The sequence below is a fragment of the Pteropus medius genome, unplaced genomic scaffold (genome assembly GCF_902729225.1).
Source record: "Pteropus medius unplaced genomic scaffold, Ma_sr-lr_union100, whole genome shotgun sequence".
NCBI classification, from domain to species: domain Eukaryota; kingdom Metazoa; phylum Chordata; class Mammalia; order Chiroptera; family Pteropodidae; genus Pteropus; species Pteropus medius.
The window spans coordinates 1,305,731-1,317,416 of NW_024350922.1; the positions used below are offsets into that span (position 1 = coordinate 1,305,731).

Genomic DNA, 11,686 nt, shown 5'->3' on the forward strand with positions numbered 1-11,686 from the left:
CCGGCTGTCCTTCACTTTACGCTGCCACCTTGCTGTTCTGGCCCTCGGGGACAGCTGGGTGACCATGGACGTGACGCTGCCTTTCCCTGCAGAGGCCTCCCCAGAGTGTCGGTCCCTGGACACACAGAGTGTCGGTCCCTGGACACACGGATTCCCTCCGCGTCCAGGTCTCGCCTCTCCCCTGTCCTCCTCGGGCGACCTCGGGCGAGCGGGCTGGACCCTCGGAGCCTCGATGCTCCTCTTTAACTGGCAGAAAAGCCTCTTTTTCACAGGACTGTCGTGAGGCCGAGGGACGAGGGCGCGTGTGAAATGATAAGCACAGAGGCTGGCACTCGGCGAGTGTTCGACCCAAGTCACCACCGTCATCACGTTAGTATAATAAACGTGACGTCACTGTCGTTATCACAACCGTGACGGCCGCACCGAGGCGCCCCCGTCTCGCCCCACAATGAGACGGGGCGAGGGAGGGAAAGGGACATCCCACGGGCACGCAGCGCACACGGGGCAGAAAGATCCCAGAACGGCTCACTCCCAAAGGAGTGAGTATCACTATTTTTTTTTCCGCCATTCACAAATCTTCCCGGGCAGCTTCTTAAAAACAGGGGATAGGTGATTCCAGGGGTGCGGGGGTGACCGTCTGAGCCTCGGCGCCTCCGCATTTAATCCTCAGCCCCAAATTCCAAGTTCCCACTGAAATGACCAAAAGAGATACAAAAATAAGGCTATCTGTGTCTCTGCTGTCAGCCCGCAGCAGAGACGTCCAGGAATCTCCACAAATTAAAGAACGTGGAGCGGCGTTTGGCACACCATCCACCTTTGTGGATTTTGCTAAATCTGGATAGTATTATTGGCAATGCTTTTCATTAAATTGTCTCTTTTCTATAATACACTCGCTTTTGAAAGACACTTTGTATCTCTTAACTTGTAAAGAAAGCCAGCATCACTAGTTACAAGCAGAGAGTAACTGTGAAAAAATAAACATACGCAACTCAGTGTTAGCCGAGTCTGGACGATGGTCACTAAGGCCTCTGAGACCAGTGCCCGCCACTCCTTGTCAGAACGGGAGGTCAGCCGGCAGCCCAGGACGCGGGCCACCCCTCTGTCCAGCGCGTCCCCACGGCAGACACGCCCCGCCTGTCAGTCACGGAGGCGCCGTCTGGGTTATCTGGTCCATTGTCACGATGTCACAGGGCCTGTGTTCAGGTCGCCCTTACTTTACTTCATAACAGCCCAAAGCACACGAGCAGCGATGCTGGCCGTTCGGACGTGCCGAGGGGAAGCCGAGAGCAGCTCCCTTTAAGCGGAAGGGTGTGTGGGAAAAACAGAATCTACGGGGTCTAATACAATCCGCGGTCTCAGGCACCCACTAGGGGTCTTGGGACAAAGCCCCTGCAGATGAGGTGCACAACCGTAAAAGCACGTTCGAAAGGAAATTAAAAATACAGCTGCAGATCTACAGAAAGCAACGACGGCTGGAATAGGACGCATCGAAATTTGGAGGAAATATGGATTCCCTGCAATGCCTGCTCAGTCCTTCCAAAGAGCAGAGGAATGTAGGAGAGGCAAAATAAATTAGCAAAAAATCCGACCGAAATTCAAAGAGAACCACAAAACGAACCTACGGGGAAGGAGAAAAGAGAAACACAGAGCTCGTACCAAACCTGGGAGCTGATTCTTCAGAGGAAAAACAAAACAAAACAAAACAATAAAACAGATGAATGTCTGGAAAACAAGTAGAAAGAAAGGAGATGGCGCAATTAACGGTGGAAACAGACGAGGACTTGGCGGCAGAGCCCGTGGCGGGTGAGGGGCCTGTGGGCCGCCTGGCACCTGCGGCTTCTGCCGTCTCGGGCACACGGTGGCACGACACAGCACGGCCACTGAGACAGCCTGGCCCCCGCGGATGGGGAAACCGAGGCTCAGACAGGGTGCACTCCCTGTGATGTGCTCCCAGATCGCCTGGAGTTAAATGAATTCTTGGGACAAGAATCCAGATTTCTAGAATTGGCCACATTTAGAGTTCAGACCGCACGGGAGATATCTTGGCCCTAAATCCGAAGAGGGCTTTCGCCTTGCAAAAGTTCCCTCCCAACCACTGTGTCACAGGCCTCACAACGGCCCTAAGAGGCGGGTGGGGGCGGGGGCGCTGCGCTATCCTGGTGAGCAGGGCAGCACTATCCTGAAGGCCGCGGTGCAGAGAGGGGCTGGGCCATCGGAGCCCACAGAGCGTCCATCCAGTCAGGACAGCCACAGCCGAAGCTGCCGCCTGCCCCCGAGGCCCCGCCAAGCCCTGTGTCAGGAGGCAGATGGGACGTGGGGGCGCTGAGGCCCTGGCATCGTAGAGACCCGGACCCAGACCTCAGCCCGGTCACTTCCCCTCCCACGTCGCTCAAAGACACTGACCCCAGGATGGACCCTCCCGGGAGAGTCAGAGGGGGATGTGCGTGTCCATGTCTGCACTTTCTCTGGCGATCGCCCCTGTCATTAGGCTGTTTGCCCCCCGGCACTCTGCTGTCCACTTTGGGGGGAGACAAGGCAGGCACTGCCCAGGGAGTGACGTGGCTCCTGTGGGGAGGGCCCTGTCCTTTGGGCCTGGAGAACCAGGGACAGAGGGAGAGGGCCGGGGACAGCAGAGGGCTCTGCCCACCTCCTGCTTGGAGCCCGGGCCAGAGCCCATGTGGGGGCCAGGGCATCGCAGGTCAGGGAAGACAGGGGACTCTGAGACAGCGCTCCCAGGCCCCCGTGCAGGGGACTCAGGCGCAGCGGTCACGGAAGTGCTGCGTGGGGTGGGGCCCGGCAGGGAGCTGGGGGCAGCACAAAGAGGGGCCTGGTTCAGGGACCAGGCAGGCTCGGCCACTCTGCGACAGCGGAGGCCAGCGGGCACCACGGGCCACGGCGGTCCCCTTCTCCCTGGCCGCCATGAGGTCGTGAAACTGCACAGAAAGCCTGGGTCCGTTATAGAGAACACAGAAGTTTCATTTCTCCCCTGAACCCCTGATGAGTGACATGACCGTGTGGCTCTCACACCTGACACCTGGGACACCTGGAAATCATCAGCCCGGCGGCATCAGCGGGAGCAGTCGGCGGCAGCTTCTGCTATCGTGATGACCGCTTCCCCACCCTCCGCGGGCTCCCTCCCTCCCCTGGGGAGGGCGCCTCCTTCCCCTGGAGCCCCTTTGCTCCCCGCTCATGGAGAAAGGCGCACGGTGAGCGCGGCAGCTTGCGAGGGTACATCGTTCATCTGCTGAGAAAAGTCATCTAAACCTCGGGGGAAAGGCCAAAAGACGACGGGGCGACCTGTTTCTGTCACGCCAGAGCCTTTTCTGGCGCGTCGCCTCCTTCCTCCGGGGACCACGTCCCGTTATTCACGGTCCGGGCGGGTGGGGGCGGGTGGCCCCCCAGTCCCGCAAAGATCGCTGCTAACTTTCGGGAAGCTGAGGCAAGGTTCCGCCCCTCCCGTCTGCTCGACAAGGTCACCCCCAGGGGCGCGACTTTGCAGCCCACGTCACCCCCGACGTCACCACGGGAGCCCGGCTGTCTCTGGGCAGCTGACGGTGACTTCTCCGGCCCTTGGACTTGGCCACCCATCGCCCTGGCTCCCTGAGGTGTGGGCTAAGAAAAGGCGGACAAGTGCTCATCCTCTGTTTTAGGAGAACTATGTTTTTTTAAACGTTTGTGCCTTGTGCTTTAAGACACATTATTATTGTTGTTGCTGTTGTTGTTTATTTTGGGTACCTTCTCGGCACCCTGCACTCCCCTGCTCAGGTCACTGTGAGCTCTTTGTGCGGCTTCCTCTGCCAGGTCTGCCTTCGCTTCCAGAAGCTGAGCTGGATCCACGAGGCCCGTCGGTCTACGACTCGCCCTATCTCTAGTGACTCAGTACATATTTGAATCAACGCGTCTGATAAACAGGGTGGACAGACGAGGAATTCGCAAGGTGACCGGCAAAACGGACGTGGGGCCCGGGTGACCCGTTCTCTTTTTTTGCTAAACCGGTTTGACTTTGGTCGCCTGTCACCTGTCACTGAGGCAGCTGGAAACGAGAGAGCCTGTCTCACAGAGGTCGGAGCGGCTGCTGAGCCCCACGTCCCCAAAGCTGCAGGGCGGCCGGGCCGTCTGGCCTGACAGCTGGACTCAGACAACTGTGAGCCCGGTGGCTGCCAACGGGGCTTCCCGGGCAAGGACTCGTCACCATGAGACGGGGGCAGAACAGAGGAGACGCTGCAGCCGACCGGGACGGCAGGCCCCTGCACGTGGGCGGCTAGGCCTGGGGACAGGCCCGGTGAAGGAGCGTCTTCCAAAGGAGTCACAACCTGACCGTAAGCTGCACACACCCTTTGGGTAGATTGTGGGAGCCACCGTGTCAGGTGGGGCAGGCACAGACGATATGGAATTGTGGGGACTGTGGCAAACGGGCCATCCGGCCTGAGGGGACAGTAACTAGTCAACTGTTCTCTGCCGACTGGGCCCCCGGCGCCCGGACGTGTCCGGTGTATCAAGCTGGAAGCCTAGAATTTTTGAGAAATGTCTGAATTTCTTAAATACTGGCAACTCATCCTATTTCTTTCTTTCCGGTACGAGGATCTAGGTGGACGGCCACCCCTTCGTGACCCATTTTTAGGAGAAAGAGGACAGCACGCTCGACCCCCGGTCTGAGGCGCCACGCCGGGCCCCGGCTCTCAAAGCGAGACGGGCCTTACCAGCCATCGACGCCAGCCTTCTGCAGCTCAGAGATCCCAAACGACAAGGACCCCATGAAGTCATTCCGGCTGGTCAGGTCCCAGTCCCAAATCTCCACGGACAGCCTCCTGTCCTTGTCCGATTCCTTCAGCTGGCTGCAGAGAGAGAAAGAGAGAGACGTCCGCGTGGGCCACACGGCGTCTCGAGCGGGTGGAACGCGGTCCCCGGCTGTGTCAGGCGGGGTAGGCACAGACGATAGGGAATTGCGTTTCGTGTGCATCGCAGGGGAGATGCTGCGGGCCGACAGCCCGTGGCTGACACAGGACCCTGCTGGGACCGGGGTGGCGGGGACCGCTTCCACTGCCCCCTGCCTCTCGAGGGCTCGCGGGGTTCTGGAAAGCCCACCGACACGGTCACTGTTGGAAACGCAGGTTCGGCCACAGGACTGTGGGCGTCTGCACACACATGGGGGGGCGAGGCTGGGGATCCGTACGGGGAAGGGGCTTGTGGGTGCTGGTCTGGGGGAAACTGTCTGAAGCGCATCCTTGATTGAGGCTGAGGCGGGCCGGGCCCCCGGGTCTGCCCTGAGAGAGGAACAGGGGACGGGGCCACCCTCGAGGGGTCATGCTTTTGGCCCATGGCTGCGAGAGTCACACTGCACCCCATATCTGCTGTGGGACTCTGAGCCTGTTCCTGCAGCCTCGTTGATAAGACGGGGGTGAAATGTCTGAGGGAGACAGCTCTTAACACAGTGCTTGCTGTACAAAGCGTCTGCTCAGCAAACGCCGGCCCACGTCACGAACACCTGTTGGCCCAGGTGTATCAGAGAGCAGTCCCCGGGCCACTGGAGCACCAGCCCGAGGGACCCTGCATGGAAGCCGGCAGGCAGCACCCGGCAGGCTGCGGGCCCAGCCCCGGAGAGGTCACCCCGCACCCCACGGTCTGCCGAGACGCACAGCTTCTCCCACGACTTGCTGCACCTAGCAACGCATCACACTATTTTCTCTCCCCCCCCAACTCCCCCACGCCACAGACATTCTCAACTCTATTTAAAAAAAAAGGCTCCGATACTTTTACTTTATTGGTTTGAAAACACAAAGAGAGAGATGCAGATGGATGGGGAGGAAAAGAGGAAGTTGGAAAAGAGGAGGAAAAGGATAGGGAAGGCTGAGGAAGAAGGAGGAGGGAAAGGGAAGCTGGAGGAGGACGGAGGGAGGGAGGAGGGAGGAGGAGTGGAGGGAAAGGAGGGAAGAGGAGGAGGGGCTGAGGGAGGAGAGGAGAGAGGAGTAGGGAGAGGAGTGGGGCCAGGAGGGAAACAGGAACTGGGGGAGGACTTCTGGGTCTGGGGCCCCCCCAATGATTTCTACTCACAATCTGAAGGTCTCGTTCCACTCGGGGTTCAGGGAGCACTTGATGGTTTTGGTCTTCTGCTTGCTCTCACTTTTGGGGTCGGGAATGAGTTTCAGCTTCACGTAGGGATCTGACAAGCCGTTGGGGTCCATAGGGACGAGGTTTTTGGCATCTCTTACTGGAAAGGAGGAAAAGCAGTCTCAGCAGAGAGGTGTGGACCAGCAGCGGCGTGTGGGCCGACGCTGGCACCACGCGTACTCAGCGGGGACTTCGCCCCGTTAGCGCCGGCCGCTGACGTGCGTCCGGAGCGAGGGCCACGAAGGTGGGGGGCGCGCTCCGACCGGGTGTGAAGTCGCTCTCCCCACTCTGCCCCCAAGGTCAACGGTAGATCCTCTAAGCGTGTTTGCACAAGGGCTACAAGAAAGCCTGGCTTCCGTCACCAGGCGTCACATTTCCCAGGCTCGCCCTCGCCGTAGAGCAGGTGTCAACGCTTCGCTTACGGCTGAGTGACACCCCAGGGCAGGGCTACAGACGATTTTGTTCACCCACTTGTCAGCGGATCGATACTTGGGGTGTTTCCACGTTCTGGCCATTGTAAACGGTGCCGCTAGGAACAGCTGTGTTCTCGGGCACAAAGGGTCACATGTCGTGAGATTCCGCTTACACGCGACACCCAGAACAGGTAAATCCACTCACGGAAAGCACACTAGCGGTTGCCAGGGGCTGGGCGGGGAGGCAGGGGGAGTGGCCACTTAATGGGCATGTGGCTTCCTTCACAGGTGACAAAAATTCCTCGGAACTGATGGAGATGAAGGTCGTATGCACAACACCACTGAATGTACTCACATCACTGAACTGTACCCTTCCAAATGCTTAGTGTTCTGTGATGTGAGTTTTACCTCCATTCGAAAACCAAAAAAGCTAAGAGGAACCCACCAAAGCCTACCAGCCTCGCAGTGCCCGTAACTAGTGCCCAGACGGCCCTCTGAGAGAGGGCTGGAGAAATGCTGGCTCCCCCCTCAGTGGAGAACTCCTGTCTGTAAGGCCGCATTAGAGGAGGGATGGAAGCAGAGGGCCAGCGGTGTGGACGCGACTGCCCACGTCAGGAAGAGCTGGAGTAAGACGTCGGCCTGGACAGACGGGACGAAGTTAATTAGGAGTCGGTGCGGACGCCGGGGACGTACGCAGCCAGGGCACGGGGACGAGCCACATAGACCTTAGGGCCACAGCACCGACGACCGTCTCTCAGCAAAAGAAAGAAACAGAACGAAGCGCTCTATCAGCACGCTGGACCAAACGGACCGCCCAGAGGCTGACGCGCAGTGACCGGCTCCCAGCAGGAATGCAAAGATGGTTCGACCTCAGAACGTCTGTTCTGGAAACGGCCGTCGCATCTCTAGGTGGGAGAGGGAGGCCAGGGGTCCCTGCCGGAAGCTGGAGACAGCTAATCGCACGCGCGCAATGAAGCCACCGGAACTACAGCGCCAACCCGGCGACACGGGTGACCCCGTTAAGGTCAGGAACAGCAGACGCCCCCTGCCACCGCCCTCAGCCCCTGGCACCCGCTGACCTATCGCCCATCAGTACAGTTTTATCTTTTCGAGAATGGTCTCCAGATGGAGTCACCTGGTGTGAACGCTTTGGCGACTGGCATCTCTCACTCGGCGCAGCGCCTGGGAGCCAGCCGAGCTGCGCGTAAACGAGTCACTCTTTCTTACGGACGAGCAGGACCCTGCCGTTTCTGGGTGAAGGACATCGGAGTGGCCTCCCGTTTTCGGCGATTGTGACGAGAGCTGCTATCGAGTTCCATTTCTCTAGGGCAAATTCCTGGGCGTGGGCTCCCGGAGTCATGCGGTAAGTGTACGCCCAGCTTCTCAAGAAACCACCAAACTGCCTGCCAGCGTGGCCGTGTCACTCCGCATTCCCCGCCAGCAACGACGGAGAGCTTCTGTCTGCTCTGTCTCCCCGCCAGCAAAACCTACTGAAAATATCTATTACCGTTATTATGTGAGCCATTCTGATGGGCGTGTGGTGGGTCTCCTATGCATTTCCCCGATTTCCCTAATTTCCCAGGGATACCGAATACTTTTCACGAGTGTATTCGCCATTCTTCTATTGCCCTGGGTGATATGTTCAAGTTTTCGACCCATGTTTTTGGGGTGGGGATATTTGTTTTCATACGAACGAGTCTGGATGCAAGTCAGACATGTGGTTTGCAAATATTTTCTTCCTGTTGGTAGCCTGGCTTTTCATCGTATAACTGCATGCCGCAGAGCAGAAGTTTTTAAAATTTTAAGGAAGTCCAATTTATCATTCTTTCCTTTGACGAGTCGTGTTTTCGGTGTCGTGCCTGAGAATTCTTTGTCTGCTTCCAGGCCATAAAAATGTCCTCCTATGTTTCTAAAATTTAATACCTTTACGTTTTACGTTTACCTCCATGTTGAGTTCATTCTGGCACGAGGCCGAGGTTCACTTGATTGTATCCAATCATTCTAACATTTGTCGAAAGACTCTCCATCTTTCATTTCATTGTTTTCGCCCCTTTTTAAAGAAATTAGCGGGCCATATTTGTGTGGGTATATATCCAAACGCTTTATCTTGTTTCACTCAGTTTTGTATCTATCCCTCTGCCAAAACCACACTGCTTATTTACCGAAGCTTTATATAGTAAGTCTACTGCGATGCCTCCAAATTTATTCTTCATCTTAAAAATTGTTTTGGCCATTTTACTTTCTTTGGCTTTTTATATACGTTTTCAATTCACTTTGTCCATATCGACAAAACATCCTGCTGAGATTCTGACTGGAATTTCGTTAAGTTTATATAGATCGGTTGGTAAAAACTGTTATCTTTACTAAGCCTGGTCTTTCTATCGACGAATATGGCATATCCTCCCATTATTTAGGTATTCTTTGATTGCTTTCAGCATTTTGTAATTTTTAGCTTATAAATTCTAAACACATTTCATTAGATTTATGCTTAAATATTTCGATTTTTTGGAGTTGGTATAAAATGGTGTTTACAATTTTTTTTTTTTTGGTTTCTAATTATTTATTCACTCTTAATATCCTGAAACAAAATTGATTTTCCTCGTTGACCTTATATCCTGCAACCTATCGAAACTCACTTATGAGTTCTGAGAGTTTGGGAGGGGGTCGAGTCTTATGAATCTTCTACATAGACAGTCATGTCTCCTGTGTCTAGGGAGAGTTTTATTTTTTTCCTATCCAGTCTGTATTTCCAATCGTTTCTTCTTCTTTTGTCTTATTGCATTGGCTGGATCTTCTAGTGCCGCGTTGAGGGTGGACATCCTTGTCCTGCTCCGTAACCTTGGGGGAAGGCATGCGGTCTATCCCTGTTAGGTATTTGCAGTGTTTTATCTGGTGGCTTTATCAGGGTAAGGAAGTTCCTTACCTTTCTAGTGTTCTGAGAATGCTCATCATAAACAGATATGAAATTTCATCAAATGACTTTTTTTTTGCATCAATTGATATGTTCCCACGGCTTTCCTTTCTTTACATGATCGATATGGTGATTTATACTCATTGATTTTTGATTACTGAACCCGGGGAAAAACTCACTTGGTTGCAGCATATTATTCTTTGTACATATTTCCGGATTTGATCTGCTAATATTTTCTAGGAGATTTTTGTATTTATGTTTATAAGGGATATTTACCTGTGGTTTTCTTCTATTATTTTTGTCTGGTTTTGGTGTCAAGGTAATGCTAGCCTCATAAAATAAGCTAGGAAGTGTTGCCTCCTCTTCTGCTTTCTAGAAGAATCCGTGTCCTTTCGTCCTTAAGGGTTAAGTAGAATGCCACAACACACATTGCATTTCAAACACTTCTTTATCTGAGTCCCACACATTTCGATTGGCTGTATTTTCATTTCCATTCGTGGGCTCGAAGTATTTTCTAACTTTCTTGGAGACTTCCTCTTTGAACAACGGATTATACAGAGAATTGTTTTTAACATCCCCATCTTCCAAAGGGCTCTGCTCTTGGGATTTTTAACTTCTAGCGAGATACCCTTCGCCGAGCCTTGGAACAGGACACGTGCCTGTCCACCGGGCAGCTGGTACTAGATGCCCCCTAAGTGCATCCATCCAACGCGTCCGGTACCACTGTCCCATCGGCCCATCTGCCCCTCTCTCCTGCTGCCGTGCTTGATGGCCACTCAACCGTCCGCCCAGCTGTCCCAGCGAGAAGCCTGCAGCTCACCCTACTCTCTCCCCCTCGCTGCAATCCATGACTACGCAGCGTTCCTTCCAACCCTTTACCGCTTCGCGTGCCCGACCCCTTCTCTCTGCCCACACTGCTGCCAGCGGAACAATAATTCCTGTGTCACGGGGTTACCGTGACTGCTGAGTGATGTGTGAGCCCCGGAAAGTGCCTGGCGCTGTCCTCCCCGGGTGACGAGTGATGAGTAAACAGCAGTCGCTCGCTCGTTCGGTGGGCGGGGGGCGCCCTGTCTCTCCCGGTGAAATTAAGACCCTCCCACTTGGTCTCTTACTCTGGTCTCGTTCCATCCGTCCCTCCCTCCACGCCCCCACCCCGAAGAGCGATCTTTCCAAAACGCACATACTCGCTAAACAAAACCCTCCGTAGTTTTAGAAAATCTATTCTTAATAGTGCTCCCTCTGAAACTAGGTCAAAGGAGAAGAGCCATATAATTATCTCAAAAAAAAAACGACAAAAAGGCAAGTGACAAAAGTCAATAATCATTCTTCCTTTTAACTCTTAGAAAAATAGGATAAGATGCTTTTCTTGATATAATAAGTATGTGGAAAGGTTTTGTCACGCTCGGCGGTCACACTAGAGGCCTTTCTAGCTCCATTAAGGCCGCAATCAAATTTCAAATGCCCGCCATCGCTAAAACGGAACATCATTCTGGAAGCACCAACTAACACGATGACATCCAAGACAGGGATGGAAAGGCTGAGGCTGAGACGCCGGGAAAGAGGAGACGAAATGAGCTGGTATCGCCCGAACCGTGCGGCGCAGACATGCTCCGCGGTTCTCTTTCCGGTTGGCCTGCGGCCCGGATCGACGTTTCCCGTGTCCAGTCTCTCAGTCATTCACGGAAATCTGGAGGAAGGGGAAGTCAAGTGCCCGGTCCAGGTCGAGCAGGAATTATTTTAATTGGGAAGGAAACGTTACTGAAAAGCCGAGAAGAGGGAGCCATTGGTGAATGGGGAGCCAGTCGCGGGCCCGGCATTCTGCATAGAGTGGGGCGGGGTACGAGCTGGGTGCCCTCAAGATTCGCTCCGTGATTCCCCAGAGTTCTGAGTCTGGGTGTCGCTGCCAACACACACGGCTTCCGTGCCCTGCGACCGTTGTCCTCGGAGCCCAAAACCTGGAAAGCTGGGTGTGCTGTAACCCACTAAGCCCAGCTCAGTGTCCTCCCCCTGGCCACCTGGGGTCCCGCGAACACCGGCTGGGACTCTGCACAACCTCAGCTCCGGAGGTCCAGAGACCACTCTGCTCCCCGAGGGAGGGGGGTCTGGGTTGTCCCCCTTTGACATCTCACAGCCCGGTCTCCTGACACCTCGTACTCCCCGGTGGTGTGGCATTGTCCCCGCTGTGTCCCCACAGGGCTGCGGGGCAGAGTGTGCAGGGCTTGGTGCAGACAGAGTTGGTGCTCTTCAGGCCAAG

General features: G+C 55.0%; 1 protein-coding gene across 2 annotated transcripts in view; it reads right to left on the reverse strand.

The window, feature by feature from the left end:
- PRKCB (protein kinase C beta) overlaps nucleotides 1-11,686 on the reverse strand; it is a 231,895-nt gene that overhangs the window by 73,047 nt on the left and 147,162 nt on the right. For both annotated transcript variants that reach the window (XM_039840210.1, XM_039840209.1), the window contains exons 6-7: nucleotides 6,052-6,208; nucleotides 4,701-4,835 (exon numbers count right to left, since the gene is read on the reverse strand). In XM_039840210.1, coding sequence (XP_039696144.1) covers nucleotides 4,701-4,835; nucleotides 6,052-6,208 — 292 coding nt within the window. The remainder of the gene's footprint in view (nucleotides 1-4,700; nucleotides 4,836-6,051; nucleotides 6,209-11,686) is intronic.